This window comes from Diaporthe amygdali (genome assembly GCF_026229845.1).
Source record: "Diaporthe amygdali strain CAA958 chromosome Unknown NODE_6_length_1560011_cov_65_102424, whole genome shotgun sequence".
Taxonomy (NCBI): domain Eukaryota; kingdom Fungi; phylum Ascomycota; class Sordariomycetes; order Diaporthales; family Diaporthaceae; genus Diaporthe; species Diaporthe amygdali.
In genome coordinates this window covers 43,345-63,337 of record NW_026517026.1, presented here as the reverse complement: position 1 = coordinate 63,337, position 19,993 = coordinate 43,345, and the positions used below count along the sequence as shown (strand labels likewise).

Sequence of the window (19,993 nt, the reverse complement as noted above, 5' to 3'; positions counted from 1 at the left end):
GTGTGATCATCAACTCCCCACTCGCAAAGTAATTGATGTTTCGAGACACAACCCTAACACTATATTCAAGACTGAGTGCATGTGCATCTGCCATAAGGGGTGGAATTGAAGATGATAAGTAAATTAATGGCGCTCGGTTTTGTTGACGGCAGTGTCCGTTTAAAGCGACGTCTCGAAATGGTGTGACGGTTGTAAAGCGGCTCCTTCCCTTCGTGCCCTTGCCTCAAACACTGCCGCTGGTTCCAACCGTTATCCTCAACTTTTGGGACCAATTTCTTCTTGCTCCATAAATTCCACCACACGTTGTCACCATGTGTCACCTACGTCCGAGATGATGCCGCGCGGATTCCTCGCGAGGGGCCAGTCGCATTGGAGCTCACCCACGCAGCGCGTGCTGCAGCTTGGAGACTTTGGGCACCCAGCTCATGCGCGACACGCCTGGGTGCAATGCAACCGGAACTCGATCGATACTCGACCTCTTTGTCGACGAAATTCCGTCGTCGACCAGCGAACACATGTCTTTTCGTCTCTGAGACGCGTCAACCGACCTCCATTCGAAACACACGCGGGCAAGTCGCAGGGCCTTTTGTCCTGGCCCACACGAAGCCAAATGACCCTCCAGCGCGTCGGATGAACGGCCACATGATTCATCTAGCGCACGGCGACAATGTTCCTGATATTCCACCGATGGCCCTCCAGCGATTACACAACCTGTTGTGAGACGGTTTCCAGCAGCAGAAGGCGATGCCCTAAGCAGTGGAAAACCAACAATGAAAATGTTTTGCTGACATAATGTCCCGCCAGAACCAGGTTTTCAACGACTGGCGTCTAACAGACGCCCGGCTAGCTCAATCGGTAGAGCGTGAGACTCTTAAAGAACCTCACGATTCTGACAGAGATAAATCTCAAGGTTGTGGGTTCGACCCCCACGTCGGGCTCAATTCCCGGCGACAATCGCCTTCTCTTTTGGTACCTTTTTGGGGTTCTCATGTACCTCTCCGTCGGGTTTCCCAGAGTGCGTACCCCGGTTCGCAGAAATGGGAAACGGAGGACAGGTCGGGAGAGTACCGTGTACACCGTCAACGTCCTCACAGTGTGTATTATAGAGAGTTGTTACTGTCACCACTGGGCATCCTTTTTTCCCACTTGCATGACGCGGAGGTTGTCTCACTAGCGCCACGGATAGCTGGCCGGCCGCATGGTCCCCAGAATGCCTGCTGCCACAAGTATCACACCACCCACCATTAATGTGGCAACACCCACTGGCAGCTTCAGCCCGCCCATATAAGCCCCAGTAGGAGCAAGATCATAGAAGGCAGGTAGTTAAATAGTATAGGTGTCCTGCCGGGTGGGGTTACATGGTACTTGCTACCTGTCTGTTCCTCTACCGTCGGCCCAAAGTCGGTCTGCGATATCGAATTCGGAGCCCCCAGTTGGCGTAGAGCAACCGGCCAGCCAGCACAAGAGGGCCTCCGTGGTGAACTGAGCTCCAAATGGTCAAGCAGGATGGGAGAGTTCGCAAGTGCTACTCACATAACCGGCTCGACGCATTCGCCTTTGTAGGGACGATAGTGCCGAGGCCATGTCGCCGTGCTATCGGCCCTGTAGTGTGATACTCGTCTTGCAGCCAGGCATTATATGCAGAAGGTAAGGCATGCGAACCGTCCTGTTGTTGTTTCCCCGGGGGCAGGATGGATGCGATGTCATGCAAAGGAAGAACAAGCTGTTTCCAATCATGGCTTTCTCGGGTCTCAACCCTGCTTAATTTATACAGGTCTTCCACTATGCTCAACTTCAATGGTACTTGAGACCCCTACAAGCCCAACGGACTCACATATGCTGAAATGCCAGGCCCCTGATAATGCCAACAAATAAGAGGCGTGAGAGCATCTCCCGCGTCGTCCGGCCCATTACTGGAGTCAGGCATCTCTTCAGAATCCCCCCGCGGCGCGTGCAGTCCACGCCCTTGACACCGGATCCTACTTCTTCCAAGCGGAAGGCTTCGACCTCAGCACCTTCTTCGCCGACGACCACCCGGTGTCCAAGCAAGCGCCCGGATCTAGAGCTACCGGAGCGCCATACTCCCATCAGGGTCGCCAAGCCCGGACCCGCCGTCCTTTCGGAAGTCCCGTCACCTTCAGCTCCGCCCAGCCCGCCATCATCGGTCTCAGAAGACACTAGGGCGGCCCTTGACCCAAAGACCGATTACGATTCGGAAGAGCTTTCTTGCCTGATCTCCTGCGAGGCTTCTCACAGCAGGACCGGCAGTCTGGCACCCGATCAGAGCAGTGCTCGGGCTTCTGCCCGAGCGGTAGATAAAAGGGATGCAAACAACGTGCTGAAACTTATTAAGGAAGTCAGGCGTGGCGAGTACAAGGTTGAGAAAGGCGGGCCACGTGGGAAGTACCTCGTTGAACGGAAACTTCATCGGGCCGGCTAGAAGTTGTTGTTAGAGAAAGTGAAGGAGGAAGGATTGGAAGAGAAAAGGTTGGAAAAGGAGAGATTGGAAAAGCAGGGATTGGAGGAGGAGAATTCGGAGGAAGAGAATTCGGAAGAGGAGAGTTCGGAAGAGGAGATTTGTGAAGAAGAAAGATCAGGGGGGAAGGGTTCGAAAAAGAAGGCTCAGAAGATCGAAACGTTGGATGACTATGTCAAGCACAGAGTCCGGTAAGTTTACTGATTCTCACTGATGTGCGGCGATTTTGCTTAATAGTAATAGCTTTGACTACATCCGTCGCCCTTGCAAAAAAGGAACGACAGTTCGTGATTCATATGCCGTCTCACTTCTATGAACGGATGGCTGGGAAGCTAAGTGACCAGATTGTTTAGTGGTATGGGGAGGTCGAGAAAGGACAACAATGCACGGTCGATAGCACTGCGGAAGAGATAAAGAGGATTGCGAGCCGGATAGAGAAAATACTCTAGCTACTCGCGTCGACGTTAATCGTGAGGACTGACTGGAACCAGATCTTTCTTTTACTTACGACGATAGCGAGAAAGCTGGTCTGGTAGTTGAAGTAGCATGTTCTCAAAGTAATTTAAAATTGCCACAGAGGGCTACGCAATATATCAAGGGGATAAAAAGCGCAATTCGAACTGTTGTTGGTCTAAGTTTAAATGATATTTATAAAGGCGGGCAATGGGCCTAGTTTTCCATATGGACGGCTAAGTTTGATGAGGAAACCAACGAGTGGACCCGAGTTACAACGGTTGACCATCAGGTGTAGCGATTTCCTAGTCGTTAATTCGTCGCAATCGTCCCGATACTAACCTTCGAGGCCAGATGTGTATCGGTCACGACGAAATGCCTATTGGATGTAAATTAAGTCTTTCCCTAAAAGATTTCATATCTGAAGAAGAGGCACGTAGGCTAGGGGGCTTCGAAGATGTACAGCTCGATTACATCATCGGAGCTTCATTGTTACTACAAGATCGCGCTGAGGGCGCAAGTTTGCGCTGCAGTAAGCGATCAGAAGAAAGAGATAAGTAACAAAGTAAAGGAAGGCCTTCAGAGAGTTTTCGAGGTGCAGAGAATAATGCAGGAGTCAAAAGTACAGACTTCCAGGTCACGGAAAACTATAGGATCGGAAGAGTTATCCAAGGCCAATGACTTCATAACTGAGACTCAAAAGTAAATAAATAAGAGGAGGCGTAAAATACAAAGTTTGCAGAAGAATTTGGAGAAGGTGGATGGTGACAGTGAGCAGGTGCAAATAGCTAAGGAGAGGCTTGTTGAAGCGGAGAAGGAGTTGGCTGATTTTGAAAAGAAGATGGTGGAGACGAAGGCTAAGGTAGATCGAGAAGCAGCTCCCGAGGTGGAGAATGGCGCTCCAGAGAAGAGATCTGGACAAACAAGTGAGATCCAAGCGGCAGGGCCAAGTGTTCCTCAACCACCGTCTGGAAATCCGGTCACACCGACCAGGACGATGAGGAAGTCGAAGATGCGTCTGCCATGGTCTAACAACAAGTAGGGTCTTTCTTTCTCCTGAGCGGAAAAGGTCTTGGGTCAACGGGCTTTCCCCAATTGTGTACGTAGGTTATGGCCCCTTTGTATAGTATGGAAGACGGTGTTTCTTGCTATCTACTTCAGAGTATTAGTCATGTCTCTAATGCTTCCTAATAGTACGTCCTCTTTTCGGAGGAACACCAACGTCTCAATATTTGTGGAATCACCATAAAAATACTTCTAACACATCGGACACAGGCCTTTCAGATTGCTGAATGCTACGCCATAGTTGCAGACAGGCCACGCATGTGGTTCAAAGAATAAAGTGTGGATAAGATAATAGAAATAATTATTGTTTTATCTAGGAAGACACCTGAGAAATAAGGAGGTGACATATTTGATCGGCAAGGCAACCAAAGCATAAGCAAGATAAGCTAAAAATGAGATACACAGGCAAATGGCAGCATAAAGGAGAGAGGCGGCAATACCACGCTTGACGCTCAGCTTGACGCCCAGCTTGCCTCCTCTTATACAATGGTGAAGATTGATACTGGTTTGTGTGGTTTGGCGCCAAAGGTGGCACCATACAGCGCCCACTTAATTTAGCACCAGGCAGCAATTTGGCGCCAAATATCAGAATTGGCTCTAGAGACCAAGCCTTTCCCGCTCGTCAACGCCCAGAAGCAGAAAGTTCCTACCACCGTGCCGCCACCTGCATCTGCTATGGTCCCAACCCCTGTCCCAACTCAGCAGCCAGCTCCCAACTCACCACCTGCTCAGAATCCCTTCATAGGGCGGTAGTAGCTGGATTAACTGTGCAATATAAGGGCATCCTAACTCCTCCTCTCAAGGCCTACTGAGAGCACAGACAGAAGGGCGCCAGGGAGTATCTGAAACTGTGTCCCATACCCTTCCACGTGCCTTCCTTCGTACATGTTACAACGCCAGCGCATGTATCTCAGACATCTGCCTGCCACCATATCCTGCTGTGCCTACTGCGTAGCTGTTACTATTCCCACAGTGAGACTGTTTCGGGCCTAGCGGCTCCCGGCCCATGGACCGGCACCTTAGGCCAGGACCCGGCCGACTGGAGACATTTAGTAAAGTCCCATTGTATTTATAAACTGTCTGTTTCTGCGAAGAAATACATGAGCCGATGATCCTTAATATTGTATCGAGTTTTACCGTCTCCCTTTAGTCGGCCTTTTTCCGTCGTTGTTTCGAAGACTTTGATTTAGCACCAGTCCGAGTCCTACTAGTACCCCTGCTTCTAGTGGCCACTGTTGCAGGCTGAGCCCTAGAGCAACTTAAACACTTCACCGAGCCAACCTTGATAGCACTCTGCACGACTGGAGTTTTGCAGCTACCCCCAGGGAAATGCTGTACGTTAGTGGTGGGTTGACCATCAGCGTGCCCGCAGCTGAATTTACGCTGCGTGACAATTTTCAAGCACATTCTGTTCTCTTTTGTCTCTTCTTAGTTCTTAGAAGCTGAGTTGTTTGGATTGTGTCACGTACTTTAGTGCTGAAATGATATTATCGCTCAATTAGAAGTGGTTGAAATGGTACCCAACACCGTGAATTGTATTCAGAACATGCAATAGTCATGAAAGCCGGTGCGTAGATCACGGGGCTAGTACCCCAGAGAAGGGTTTGTGGGAATGGGAAATAACGTTCGGCTCGAGGGACCGCTTACATGGGTCCTTGTTGATATAAAAATGAGGAGATTTAATGTGCTTATTTAAGGCTAACAGCAGCCTTTCCAAACTGACGCCTCAGTTTTGGTGATTGGAAAAGGCAAAATCTTGGGTCTGACATTCCCCCATGTGAAGAGGAAAAGACGACGACCCATATGCGGCACACGGCGATGTTATTAAAGCCTTGGCGGGATTATTGGTTCGCGAACTCGTGTTGGGCACCAATGTTTGCCTACATGTGGTCATGCATGATGGTGTATTACGTGAGGCTGCCTCCTTTTGCCTCGTACTTTGCGCCAAGTCTATCACGCGCCAATGTGGCAACGCTTCATTGGATGCCTCAAGCCTAGAGGAATGTCGACTGGAGAGGTGAAATAAAAGTAGAAGCCTCGTTTTGCCGCTCATGGGGAAGCAACTCGAATTCCAACTTTTCTGCCACTCTCGACCACGCTCACTTAAAGCGGGGTATGAGCACCTTCCGAACAATGTCTCAAGCGGTGCCTCCACATAGATTGTGTGTCTACTGTCGGACTCTGGAATCCATCGAAAAGCCCTGTAAATACCAAAATGGTACCTCACAGGGAGTTTCTGGCAACATTGTCGACGAAGACATACCAGTGTCCGGCCTCTTACCTGAGGATGCTGAATTGATAAGAACTCTCCAGGAGCAGCCTAGTGCCTTGTGCGGGCGATGCTCAAGGTATGATTTACTCAAGGTACTGAACGAATTCCAGCCATTGGACCAAACCCAACGCCATAATTCGGCATCTTATTATGAAGATTTCGCAAAAGCTAGAATTTCTCTCGGTCGGCCTTCTTCACTTTTCCTAACCCCATCCTGCCAATTCTGCCGAATTCTTTACTGCGTTGTGCCAAGACGTTACGAGCCTGAACGTTACGACGGTGGTGGGATGAAAGCAACTCGCATGGTGCGCACTGGGGAGCCGGATGTCTATATAGAGCCCTGCCGGTCATACTTGCGAAGTCATGGCTGGGAAACGCTTACGGAAACAGCTAAAAACCAGCATGCTGTCATTCTCGGGCTGTTCACAGGCGTCGGTACAAGTACTCTTGAGACAGATACAAATTTTACAAGAAGCCCGCATTTGACAGGTCCTGCAATAGCCCTCGAGTCTTGCTTTGCCAAGCCTGATCGGACTTTGCACAATCTTCAGCCAGTCAAGACCACGCTTGATCTGTCATTGCTTCGACAACCTCTGGATGAATGCATATTAAACCATGGCAGCCATTGTCACGTCGAGAAGCCAGAGGAGCTCCAAACGACTCGCATGATCGATATTGCGAGCCGGACAGTTGTTCCTTGCCCAAAGAATTGCGACTATGTCGCGTTGAGCTATGTTTGGGGAGGTGTACAGCCTTCACCTGGAGCCTTGGAGAATAGATGCCTTCCGCAAACGATCGAAGATGCCATCTCTGTGACGATAGCTTTGGGAAGAAAGTTCTTATGGGTATGCTTGGGCTCGTCACTTGAACATTTCTACACCTGCTGACCAAAACTTGAGGTTGATGCTCTGTGCATTGATCAATCACCGAATCCCACCCCTGCACAAATGGAAGAAAAGATAAGGCAGCTGGACATGATGTCGTACATTTACAGCTGTGCGGTAGTCACGATTATCGCACTGACAGGCAGACATGCGAATGCGGGTCTGCCAGGCGTATCCGGCCCACGCTTAGCTCAGGTTAAAGAAAGCATCAATGGTTGCGTTCTTTTCACTAATCCACAGCATGTAACTCTGGAGGAGAAAGCTGCGACATACTCGAGTCGAGCGTGGACACTGCAAGAGGATCTCCTGTCACGACGGAAACTGATTTTTACAAAGAGTCTGGTGTCATTTGGCTGCCTCTTGAGTAAAGTCGATGAAGGAATGGACGTGAACACATTCCCAAGCAAATCTCCCCCACAACATCCAGTACAACCGGCAATGCACTTGATCTATTCCCAAAATTCTGTAAGCTCCACTATAAAATGCTTGTGATTGATCCTAGCTAATGTCGATTGATAACAACAAGAAGGCCAACCAACCAGTTGACGATTCACATCTCCAACAGCGCATGATCTTTTTTAGTGCACAACTGAGTGCCTATACAAATCGCCGCATGACCAATGACAACGACTCTCTCAATGCTTTTCGAGGCGTGCTCTCGGCTCTGGGTAGGCATCTGTTCCCGCAAGGTTTCGTGCATGGTCTTCCACTGCGCAGTCATGCCTTCTCCTTGGGTTGGATGCATTCCAGGCACGCCCGTCCGAAACGCCGACCACAGTTTCCAAGTTGGAGCTGGACAGGGTGGCAGGGAACAGTCGTGTATCCGGAAAAGCTGGTCGACACTGCCGATGGCAAATGCCCCTCAACCACAGTCATAGATCTCGAGCTGCAATACCTAGGATCTGAAGGGAACTACATTGATGTGGAGGGCTGGTGCGTCGATATCGATATTCGTACTGAACCCTTGAGTGAGCTCCTTATTCCCGGGCAGGATCAGTCAATTGGGACTGTGAAAGAGGGAGACTCTTGGCACAACAATACTCTGCAGACCGGTCTTTATCACTGCTTGGTCATCCAACGACAAACAGAGAAAATACGCAGTTCGAAGACGCGAAAGGAGACGACTTTTCTGCTCGCACTTGATAAAGCAAGCCAAGGAACGCGCAGGCAGGCATTATTGATCGTAACCTTGTTTTCAAAAGAGAGTTTTGATCAGATAAAGCGAGAGAAGAAGTTCCTTCGGCTCGTTTAGTTTTCCAGGGCAGAGTGTAATTGCGCAACATGATTTTCCACAGCCAAGACTAAGTCAGTGCGAATGGGCTTTTCAAGCTGGGCGATAGCCAGACAAGAATGTGTCCCTAAGCTCGTCTCGTACTGAGACCTGGAATCTGCCAGTCTACATAGGGATCAGCTGGTCTACAGTGCACAATGTGAGATTTTACAACAATTTGATACATTGATAGATCGAATTCTAATGGATTTCTAACGGTGAAAACAGGCAAGCTGTAGCAAACAAGGGGGCTGGCAATAATTATCTGTTGTACGAATTTGTTAGCGGTGATATTAAACTATACAAAATGAGAGGCAGAAAGCAGACCCCGGGCTTTGGGAAATCAGAAAGCCGCTTGGGTGGGACTGCATATAGTGAAGTAGCCGGAAGTCGACATGAAAGTACCTTGAAGTGGTTGGGAAAGGCCCTTTGGAAGTGCAGAATCATAATCGCTGCGCACTACTTCCATGAGCATACATTACCATATCACAGCGTGCACAGCAATCGATTGTCGAATGAATATGGGCCGTAGGCGAGCTTCCGAGAACAAGGCGTCGGAGAGGTTAGAGACAGAAATCGTGCTTTATGCGTGCCTGGGCTGCGGACACCAAGAACCTGTCTACCAGCTGACGAGATCCCACATAGTGAACTACTACTATAGTAAGCATACTCGCGGCACGGTCGTTTCGCAACCGCTAATCTTCGAAGACAGCGCGTTCGAACGAAAGATTCACAGACACACGGACACACCCGCAAGACGTTCCATCTTGTTCCGCGTGCATATAGCTGCTGGCTGGGCGGACCCTGTCCGCCCCGTCCTGCCAACGTTCCGATCACAAGTGCTACTCAGTCCCTACCAGGGGGGAGGGGCCGCGATATTGTAGAAGCAATCTCGCATTTTATGTGAATATCAGATCGATGATCTAGAAGAGACATCATAAAAAAATAGATTTGGTATATTCTGCATGTATCTCAGTAGGCCAACCTGCCCCGTGATCAAGTGAATGAAGTCTTGAAAAATGATATCAAGCATGAAATGGATACGGTCGATACAGCTCTTCACAACGGGAAGGGGTGGGATACATAAAGGAATCCTCAGAGCCAGGGCGTCATTTGTGAAGCATCTGGACATTGAAGATGTACAATCCAACCTGGACTATTGATTCTGTGCACAACGGAGATCCAGTCGTAGCATACCGGCCTTGCGCTCTTGCTATGAAGCCTGCTTCTTGTTATCTGGCATTTCTGTTCGTCAGATTTCGACAAGGTCTTACAGCGCGGATAGACTCTGTGCATGCGAGGAGTGTTGGCCAAAAGATGACGATGTGGTTCGCTGAGAGTGGTGGTCCATGTCGTGGGTAAGGGCTGCTCGGAATTCGCCGGTTCCACGGGTTCGGATCCGGGGCTGACAAGGCTGTTTCGGCACGACGCGCGTTCCCGTTATCTCTGACAGCCACCATGGTCTCTGATACGCTGCTCCAATCGCCACTGCATCTCAGTAAAGACAGACTTTGCGGTCACCAAACTTTCGTATTCGCCCCCGTAGACATGGCTCGTCGTGAATAAGTGTCGAAGTCATGATGTTGCGGCGTCTAATACTGTCCGTCGTGGCTACTCTGCCTCGCTCCGCCATCGCCGCTTCTCCTCCCTCCCAGAAACCTCTGCTTGACGACGCCCAGGTCAACGACCAGGTGCGAGGGAGAGAGGACCAGCCAAGTCCGTGGACACTGAACTTCACTTCCCCAGCGCCGCACCTATTCGCCTCCGTCCCCAGCCTGCTGCACCAATGGAGCAACACAATCTTCCCCAACGGCCACACTCTCGCCGCGGTTGAAATCCCCACCTACGCCCTCTTCTACCACGGCCTCATATCCCCAGACGAGCCCAACCCCACCCCGCCGAGTCCCGAGTGGCTCGCCTTCGATCTTGAGATGGCATATGGCATCATGGGATCCACCCGCAACTCCTTCCTGCTGACCTACCAGACGACCCGCCCCGTCAAGGCCCTTTACTTTGACGGTGAGTCGGCTGCCCTCATGGGCCTAGGCCAGATGGACACGCAGATGCTGCAGCTTTTTGGTAATGTGAGCGGCCCCCCGGGGAACGGGTTCATGGGGCTGGGGCAGGAGTACATGAGGGCGCACGGGCTGTGCCAGTGGTTTGAGGATGCCATGCTTGGGGGGCGGGGTTGGGGCTTCGAGGGAGTGGTGAGGATGAACGCTGGGTTCGAGATGATCTGGTGTGATTTTTCAAGCCCGAGTCTGAGATTGGTGTCGAGGCTGAATGTCACTGCGCCGTTGCTACCTGAGGAGGAAGATGGCGAAAAGGCCGTCCAACAGAAGGTGGTCCCGGAGAACACCTCTCCATGGGGAGTCTCCGTCGTCGACCGTGCAGATGACATCGCGCCGACCGCTATCCCCAGCAGGAAACAGGACGCGACGTCTTACTATCCCCTCCCTCCACAACCGACAAGAAGCGACCGAGACTCCCAGCCCTCTCATCCCGCCGCACCACCAAACTGGCGCCATGATCCTGGTCGAGAACCATTCCTGAGAATTCAGGGCTGGGGCTGGTTCGATAGCGCCACATGGCACTTTGGCTCAACCCGCAACGGCCCAGGGCAGGGCGAAGTCAAGGCCAAGGTGCTGAGCTGCGGCCTCCTGAGCTACTATTCTCCCCAATTTGCAAACCAGTCATTCAACCGAGCATTAGACGAGCGAAAAAGCCTGAACTTGACGGCTGACGGTCTGTGGACGGGGCCAGGTGAGCAGGGCAACAGGACAAACGCCATCAAGCAGCTGGCTCGGAGACGGCGGTTCCACCACCTCGAGGACGTCGTGTCCGATGAAGCCATGCTGATGAGGGAGAACTCGGAGCGAGCGTTGCGAAGTCTTCTAGAGCCTCAAAGCAACTGCACTGGCGCGGACTGGGTCCTGATCACATCCGAGATCGTGAAGAGGACTACCAACCACTTGACAATGGTAGACACCAAGCTCGTCTCTTTCCCGTGGGACTCCCAAAACGAGACGACCGTGTCCGAGTGGCTTTATGACCTGAGGGCGCAGATCCACCTCTTCATGGTAGGATATCTGGAGTACCCGCCCAGAATTGAACAGGGAACCTGGTCTACGCAATCGAAACTCTACGGGGAGACATATTCTCGTTGCAAGTATCGATACACGAGATTGCTCGTCCCAGAGGAACTCCACGCCTCCTTGTCCCCCGAGGAAGAAGACATCCGCCTCGCCGTGGAAGATGTCTACGGGACCATCTGTTCGGTTCTACTAACGGTGGGCTTTGGGGTCGAGCAAGCATGGTTCGAGTCCATCGCAGGCAAGAGACCCGAGTCAAGTACACCCGCAGCAGTCTTGGGTGGCAGAGCTGACCAGTGGCACGACAACATCGCGGAGCTGCAGGCCTGGCTGGGATGGGAGAGCGAGTACTACGGCTGCGAACAGATGTGCGCGTGGGACGAGCGGTGCTATATCCCCATGTGGCCGTTGATGCACATGGGCGGAGGCCCCGGACGCGGCCCGGGAGGACGTCCTGGCCGGGGACCATATCCAGGCCGGCCGGGGAGGGGCAGAGGTCCTCCTCCGGGCGAAGGACCAGGAGGTGGGCCGGGGGATAGGCATCCCCCGGGGGATGACGATGGGGGCTTGCCGTCGCCACCTCCTCCTGAACGTAATGGTACAAGGCGCGGGCGCCCGGGACCACGAGAGCCGAGGTGGATGGGCGATGACACTGATCTGTGGGAGCCGAAATGTGTGAGTATAGATTATATCATGGGACAGCGGTAGTTTGGAATCTGTACATAGATACCCGTAGAGTCAGCGTGCAGGAGAAGCGGCGTTAATGCATTTATTCATTCCTTCAACAGACGTACTCTTCCTAGAGGACCTAAGTTTCAGCGTCGTGAAAATACGCGGTGTGTGGACGGTTTCCTTGAACTTGGATGTTATAGAGAAATCACGTCTTTATAGACACCCAGGAACCACAGCCCACATCCCGAGACAGACGTGGCGTCCCCGAGGCATTGGCAATATACTTGCGTACTCTGTACGGCGAACAGTCATTTAATAGACGCCTCTAGGACCGTAAAAGCGTCATCACGCCCACCAAGAAATCGCTTCTCTGCGGTAGCCCAGTTGATGATCTTCCAGATGTTCTCCACATACGCAGCCTTTCCATTCAGATACTGTAGTCTCATCAGCCATGGATCATCTTAAAAGTACGATAACTCACTCACCTGAAGGTAATACGCATGTTCCCACATATCAACACCAAAAATCGGCACGAACGACTTAGGCACCGTGTCTTGGTCCTTGGTCGTGATGATTTGCAGCTGCTTGCTGCCCTCGGCCTTGACAAGCCATCCCCAGCCACTACCCTGGATACCGAGCAATTTTGCGGAGAATACCTCTTGAAACCTCTTCAAGCTGGTCCAAGTTTGCTCAATCTCCGCCACCAGATCCTTCGCGGCGTCCGGCCGTGCTTCAGGGCTGGATGCTGGCGTCAGGTTCTGCCAGAAGAGACTGTGATTGATATGCCCGCCACCATTAAAGTTGATGGCTGGCTGGAGAGAGATCTGAGTGTCGATGTCATTCGACTTGACAGCATCAGCGACTGCCTGCAGAGCCTTGTTCAGATTCGTGACGTAGGTCTGGTGGTGCTTGGAGTGATGGAGCTCCATGATTTGCTTTGAGATGCTGGGCTCAAGCGCCTGTAGAGGGGGTCATCAGCAAGATACGAACTAGAGAACTTCATGTTATGAGGTTTCTGGCTCACATCGTAAGCATACGGAAGCGGTGGGAGGGTGAAGATTTCCGCCATGGTGATGCTTAGTTCTCAGGAAGTTGAGGTTGACAGCGCCACTTCACCGGGTGAAGCTGGAAGTTGAAAGGCAAAGAGGGATGATTGTCTTGGCTGGTCTAGTCTGAGCGTATTCATTTGAGAACCTTGAGGGGTCTGAGGACTGAGGACCTTGATGGCCTGCCACCATTTTAGCATGAACGTAAAGTAAGTTATAATGAGCTATCTGTTTCAAGAATGGCGTTGTTTTCGAAACTAAGTACTCCATTAACAGGTTCACATTACATTCAGTGCGGATGCAGCCCCCAAAACTTGCTCACCAACTTGCTCAAGTGGACATGGGTCCGTACAACCACAGCTGGGCAGGCATATGCGTGAAGCATGCAGCTTGAGCATGATTTATATGGAGGCCATTGGGATAATTCCCACCTGCATAAGAGTGCTAAGAAATGAAGAAGAGCGTGCACCTCGCACAACTCAAGATCCCCATGACCTTCACATTCACTGACAAGGTTGACGTGGATAGACGACCTTCTCTCCGGCTTGTTTCGTATGTCAGGGTCGACAGGAATTGAAACTATTCCAAGCACTAAATCCCCGCACAGCTTCTGAGCTTGTTTAACACTGTTCACTGTGGTGGAACATCGGTCATGCCCCTGCTTACGTTGAACTGACATGTCGATACTCTCCATATACCGATAGCAGGCTCAGTCCGGGCCTTAAGTCCGACAACAACAAGTCATACACAATCTCCAACAGCTTTGACGAGAGCTCGACACGGAGCTCGGGGAAAATCATTAATCCGTTTTCCGTGCGTACAGAAGACTTAACCTGGGCGTCAGAGACACTTTCTGGGTATTTCGGAAGAACACGTCTGGCATTATGTAGCTGCTGACCGTGTGACGCTTAGCTTACAGCGGCTGATAGAGTCAGTGAAATCCTAACTCCGAATTCCATCAGGCCTTGAGAATGAAACGCCTGTGCAGGGACATCGTATATCAGCAGTCTATAAAGGCTGTAAATCGACGCAAATGAAAGCACTGATTTAACACTCGTTCTCAAACCAACAATCGACCGATATCTATAAACAATTCACGACATGGCGGCTTCCTCTCAGTCAAGGCAGAAGATTGTCTTCGGCGCAATGACCTTTGGCCGCAAAGGTGAGTTTTTACATGTTCCTCTCAGGACTTCCGACAGTTGCTTATCATGAAGAGTCTAAGGCGCCGAGCAAGCCCGCGTACACGATCTTGAAGTTGCTGCCAAGATTGTAGACGTTTTCCAAAGCCATGGACACTCAGAAGTTGACACGGCACGTATATATGGCGGAGGGAGCTCGGAGGCTTACCTGGCACAACTAGATTGGCAGTCTCGTGGTATTGCCTTGGCTACGAAGTTGCCGCCTGTTGGCGTCCATATACCACCATTTCTGGATACGAGAAACAAAACACTGCGCGAATTGATGCTTGAGAGCATGAGAGCTCTGAAGACTGATAAAGTGGATCTCTTGTATCTCCATGGACCGGACCGGAACACACCGTACGAACAAACACTTCACGAAATCAACGATCTATATAACGAGGGCTACTTCACGCGCTTTGGTATCAGCAACTTCGCAGCGTGGGAAGTGGCACAGATGAGCGACACGATCTCTCGTAATGGATGGAAGAAGATTGATGTGTACCAAGGGATTTACAACGCGCTGCACCGAGCTGTCGAGCCAGAGCTTTTCCCGGCACTAAAACACTACGGCATCGCGTTCTACGCCTATAATCCTCTGGCTGGAGGGTTCCTGGCCGACCGCTATCAGCGTGAAACCGAGGATCATGAGGGCGGTCGATTTGACCCTAGTCATGTACAAGGTGCTCTGTACCGAAAGAAGTATTGGAACGATGCGCATTTTGATGCTCTGGATAAGATACGGCCACTCGCCAACAGGGTGGGGCTCACAACCGCGCAGGCAGCTCTCAGATGGATGAATCACCACAGTAAATTGACCACGGACTTTGGTGATGCTATCATTACTTCGGCGAGCATTGCCGAACAACTGAAGGAAAATCTTGCCGCTTTGGAAATGGGTCCGCTGCCTGATGAGCTTGTGAAAGCTTTTGATGAAAGCTACAGGGTAGTGAAAGCCGACGTGTCGCCATATTTCTTCTAGATTCGAGATAGGAAAATCTCTCGATTTACGACTACGGATACGCGGCTAGAGGTGCAATTCAACTTAGGGAAAATCATTTGATTTCAATCTCACCTCACATAGAATATGTAGGAAAAGAATTAGCTCCCCCCTAAATTGGAGATTGAAACAAATTTAGAGAATCGACTGATGGGACTGTCTTACTGATGCGGATCTGCAAGCGATGAGTTTTGTTTTATTTATTAAACTGTGCGAAGATCAACACACGTTGCGAGGTAAATGTGTACCGAGAATGCCGCTTAGCATGGGAAAGACAGCGGTTGGTGCCAGGACCGGCGACTTGCATACTAGCGTTATGTGGTGGTACGGTCACAGTACGTACGCACCTACTGTGGCCACAAAAGGTTCAGCCGCCTGTTCCTCCTTACCTCCCAAGCATTCTGACTGCGTGGCTCGTGTCGTTGCTCACAGCTGGGCCGTCTCCAGGTCTTGTGTTCGAATACCCCACATACCCACAAGTACCCGGTATTTCCCAGTAACTGACAGCGCTTACTACTTGACGATCCACGCGTCTGTCGTAGTCATCTTCGTCATGAGCAGCAGCAGCACCGCGCCGAGGTCTGCAGTCAAGCGATTCGCCTGTGACCGGTGCCGCGATCTCAAGCTTCGCTGCCCGAGGGAGCTTCCCACCGATGAGTCTTGTGCTCGATGCGTGCGAGCATGCGCCGTCTGTGTTACCAGCAACACCAGGCCCCTCGGCCGACCCCGTATCTCCCCTATTTCCGCTGTCTCCGCCGACACCAACGGCCGAATCAACAAGACACATAGACAACAGGCCGCGGCCTCCAGTGTGACGCGGCAGGCCCCTTGGCAGATTCCCAAGCAGGGTCAGCAACGCCACACCCACGTGACCCTTTCGCCCCCCGGTGGTAGCACCACACCGGGGATGATCAACTCACCCGCTTGGCCACGGAGCGCAGGTCCCGACGACTTCTCGGATCTCTTCGGCTCTGGTTTGGGGCACGGCGATTTCACGCCGGCTGACGATGCCCATTCCATCTCTTCCGCCCCAGGTTGGACACAGTTCGATGTAGCTGACCTCCTCGGGCTGCATATGCCAGGCGCGGCTCAGGAGCCAGAGCCAGTCACCGTGCATCCACAGGCTTCCCCGGAGTCTTCTTGCCAGGCTTTTGAAAGCCAGAACCAGCCCCTGTCTAGCCAGGGTATGCTTATGGACTTTGAAAGTTTCACCCGCACATCTCCCGGAGCAATTCAGCCAACTTCTGGTGTGAACGGCGACAGAGCACAGACGCCTGTGTTCGGAGCTGCGGTCGACCCACGGATCCGACTCTGCCAACTAAACGAGAGCATCATCCAGCAGCTTGGCCGCGTAGAGTCCTCATCGTGGCGAATGCCTCTGGTCCAGGGCTCGTGCACGGCCAGGATGAACGGCACTGATGGGAACCCCTTGGCGCAGGTTATGCAGAGCACCTCGGAGATGGCAGTCATCCTCCAGCAGTTGTGTGCCTCTCCAAGAGATCCCGGCAGCAGTCAAAACAGTCTCGAACACTCACCAACCCAGTCTGCCGCGCCCCTCCCAGTACTTGCTACGTCTATGTCCGGAGCCAGTCTAGCGAATCAGCAACCGGACACATCGACCGTCCTGCTCGCGCTATCAACCTGGCTGGGGCTGATCCAGCTGTACAACACATTGTTCACTCACGCTCATGAGAGCCTCACTGAAATACCTCGTGATGCCATCATCGCATTCCGGGGCCCTGTCGACCTGCGAGTGCCAGGATTATCCGGCATACAAGGAGATCTGTACGTGAAACTCATGATCCAAGTGATTAAGCACCACCTGGAAAAAGTCGAAGTCCTTCTTGGGTTGCCTGATGAATTTTGCATATGGAGGAGGGATGGCCCCGCCTCCCCTGGACCTAATTGCTTGTGGAACCACCAGTTCTCTGGCTTACTTCCAACGGTTATGAAACAAATGGCAGACAATGGAGGGAAGACGGCCCTGAGGTCCTTAGTGGACAATATCAGCGCAATACAAGACATTCTACAGCCTAGATGAGTCATACATGGCATTTCCTCGATATATAAGCGGATTCTACCATGCAGCTAGAGAATTAAATAATAAAATTTAAAGACACTCACGGCGACCCTGAGCACGATACCACCGAGCATCGCTTACCGAGTGGCATACATATGTAGACAATGTGAGTACCGTGTCTCTCTTTCAACGTCATGTGGCTGAAGAACTTGGGATTGCCAGCGGATTCTCCATGTTACACCTGGGCAATCCATCTAGGATGTTTCGGTGCTTGTGGAGTCTGTTTTAGCTTTCCCTGACAATACCGCCTACGACCTTCACCGCACCGGCCCAACATAATAAATGACGGCTCACCCGAAGCCTATCTATCAAGACATTAACACTTTTTAATACCCAAACATCCAAATCGAGGTCCCCAGGGTACAAGATACCTAGGCACCCACCCTTTCTTGTGCGAATTCTCAAACGTTGGCAAATTTAGAAGCTCACCTCGAGCTGGATCTCTTAGCTTGTTGCCTAGCCTACAGCCTCAGCGTCAGGCGTCTGTTTCTTATCCTTCATCCCGAATTCCGTGTCTAACTCTTCCCGCAAAGGGACCTCCTTCTGTAACACGACGAGCAAGAAGCCGAGTGCAGAAAGGGCGATACTAACTTGCCAGGTGCGCTTCAGGCCATCCACAAGCACGCCGATGAACTGGGATCTGGTCTCCGGGTGAAGGGCATTTACATAGACCCTGACCGCATGCTCGTACGCTCGCCCGCCGGTGACATCATGCCGTACCGAGGGGTCGACAATACGGGCGGCGATCTCTTCGACACGATTATTAAAAATAGCGGCCGGAATTGCGGTGCCCCAGGTCAGGCCAAAGCTGCGCAAGAAGGCCCAGGTAGCCGTGGCCAGGGCGGTATCGGCATCTGTTAATGATGCCAGCACAGCAGGAAGAAGCGTTGGGATAATAAGCCCGGCGCCGGCCGAATTGACAATCTGGAAGCATACCCAGTTGCCCGTGCTGGAACCCTCATTTAGAAGCGTAAACAAGCCGAAACCGACAGTAAGTAGGGCGTAGCCTATGTGGTGGATAGGGCGGTACCGGCCTGTCTTGGACATGATACTGCCCCCTGCGGCCGCTGTCGGTATTAAGATAAGAATTGTCGGGAGCAGTGCCACGCCGGCATACCCAGAAGAGTAACGTTTAACGCCCTGGAAATAAACAGGGAGGAAATAAAGTGCCCACATAGTGACGATACTATGGAAAAATGTTAAGATGTATGCAATTAGAGAAGTGCGGTTCGAAAGCAGCCGGAGGGGAATCATCGGTTCTGCTACTAGCTTCTCCAATATGAGGAAGCCTGCGAGCCCAAGTATACCCAGAATCAGAGGTACAAGCACCCGAAACGAGTTCCACGGGTATATAGCTCCGGCCCAGGAGAGAGCAATAAGAATAGCCGAGATAGATGCAATGAAAACAATATTGCCGATCCAATCGATCTTGGTTAAGCTTTTAGTGAATGTGGATTCCTTTTTGTATTTGACATTGAGAAAAAGGATAAGTAATAATAATGCGATACCGCCGACAGGGAGGTTGAGGTAAAAGACCCAACGCCAGGTGCTGTACTGGACAATCAGGCCCCCAAAGAAAGGGCCCAATGCGGTACCAAGAGCGACGAGGCCGAACATCATAGCAAGGTACTGACCACGTTGGCGCAAAGGGACTAGATCGCAAACGATAATCTCAATCAGCACGTTGATTCCGCCAGCGCCGATGCCCTGGACAGTACGACCAGCTATGAGCATGCCTATGCTGTTGGCACCACCGCATATTCCGCTGCCCAGGGTGAAGGCGGCGGTGGCGAGGATGGTGGGCCACCGGCGGCCAAAGACGTTGGAGAGCTGGCCATAGAGTGGCTGCAGCGATGTCCTGAAAAGCAACCAGGTGTCAGCCAATGGTTCCCCATTTCCGGTCATATCCGACTTGGATATTTCCAGCAAAGGCCTTCAACTCACATGGCTAGGAAGTAGCCATTATTGGCCCAGATGTACTGCTCTGCCCCGTTTAGGTCATTGATAATGGACGGCAGAGCAGTCGACGTGATTGTGGCCTCGAGGGCGGTAAGCAGACCCGCAAATCCGAGGGCGATGAAGATGGCCCAGAACCGGATGTCCTTGTGAAATTCGACGGCCTGTGGCTTGTCGGACGCGGGCACGTCTATGGTTCCTTGACCGCTACCACTGGCATGGGCACGGACGCTGGCACCGTTGTCTGGAGAAGTTTCGGATCCGGCACTGGCATCCTTCTCAAATCGAGAAGCCGACATGGTGCTGAAATCCGCCGAACAACAATTCGAGTGGTGGGGTTGATGGGGGACGCTCAAATTCTGGCGACGGAGCGTTTTCAACAGGCGATATATATTACCAAATTCAATACACGTGAGGAGAGATTTAAGTATGATGTCAATAGAATGGAAACACGGACACCACTTCATTTAGTTTTGCACGTCCCCGCCTTAGATGTAAATAAGGTCGAACATTCGGAGGCTTTTTGTTCGGAGGCTTTTTGTTCGG

The 19,993-nt window shown here is 51.7% G+C and overlaps 6 protein-coding genes across 6 annotated transcripts; 4 read left to right on the top strand and 2 right to left on the bottom strand.

Annotated features, from left to right (window-relative positions):
- Positions 1-1,493: 1,493 nt before the first annotated feature.
- Positions 1,494-4,747, top strand: J7T55_000761 (uncharacterized protein; the record flags this gene model as incomplete). Its single annotated transcript, XM_053140012.1, has 7 exons — positions 1,494-1,609; positions 1,852-2,410; positions 2,516-2,667; positions 3,701-3,855; positions 3,991-4,028; positions 4,400-4,499; positions 4,596-4,747. 7 exons carry the CDS (start codon positions 1,494-1,496, stop codon positions 4,745-4,747), a joined length of 1,272 nt encoding a protein of 423 aa, XP_052996414.1.
- A 5,250-nt stretch (positions 4,748-9,997) lies between these two features.
- Positions 9,998-12,220, top strand: J7T55_000760 (serine protein; the record flags this gene model as incomplete). Its single annotated transcript, XM_053140011.1, has 1 exon — positions 9,998-12,220. The coding sequence occupies one exon, from the start codon at positions 9,998-10,000 to the stop codon at positions 12,218-12,220; it is 2,223 nt and encodes a 740-aa protein (XP_052996413.1).
- A 272-nt stretch (positions 12,221-12,492) lies between these two features.
- On the bottom strand, positions 12,493-13,253 carry J7T55_000759 (superoxide dismutase; the record flags this gene model as incomplete). The annotated part of the gene is made up of 3 exons (XM_053140010.1): positions 12,493-12,618; positions 12,670-13,143; positions 13,209-13,253. 3 exons carry the CDS (start codon positions 13,251-13,253, stop codon positions 12,493-12,495), a joined length of 645 nt encoding a protein of 214 aa, XP_052996412.1.
- Positions 13,254-13,681: 428 nt separating this feature from the next.
- J7T55_000758 (ldo keto reductase) lies at positions 13,682-15,393 on the top strand (the record flags this gene model as incomplete). The annotated part of the gene is made up of 5 exons (XM_053140008.1): positions 13,682-13,782; positions 13,935-14,043; positions 14,143-14,160; positions 14,350-14,395; positions 14,456-15,393. The coding sequence occupies 5 exons, from the start codon at positions 13,682-13,684 to the stop codon at positions 15,391-15,393; spliced, it is 1,212 nt and encodes a 403-aa protein (XP_052996411.1).
- A 571-nt stretch (positions 15,394-15,964) lies between these two features.
- On the top strand, positions 15,965-17,452 carry J7T55_000757 (uncharacterized protein; the record flags this gene model as incomplete). The annotated part of the gene is made up of 1 exon (XM_053140007.1): positions 15,965-17,452. One exon carries the CDS (start codon positions 15,965-15,967, stop codon positions 17,450-17,452), a length of 1,488 nt encoding a protein of 495 aa, XP_052996410.1.
- A 495-nt stretch (positions 17,453-17,947) lies between these two features.
- On the bottom strand, positions 17,948-19,746 carry J7T55_000756 (major facilitator superfamily domain-containing protein; the record flags this gene model as incomplete). Its single annotated transcript, XM_053140006.1, has 3 exons — positions 17,948-18,558; positions 19,000-19,349; positions 19,436-19,746. The coding sequence occupies 3 exons, from the start codon at positions 19,744-19,746 to the stop codon at positions 17,948-17,950; spliced, it is 1,272 nt and encodes a 423-aa protein (XP_052996409.1).
- Between the last annotated feature and the right edge of the window lie 247 nt (positions 19,747-19,993).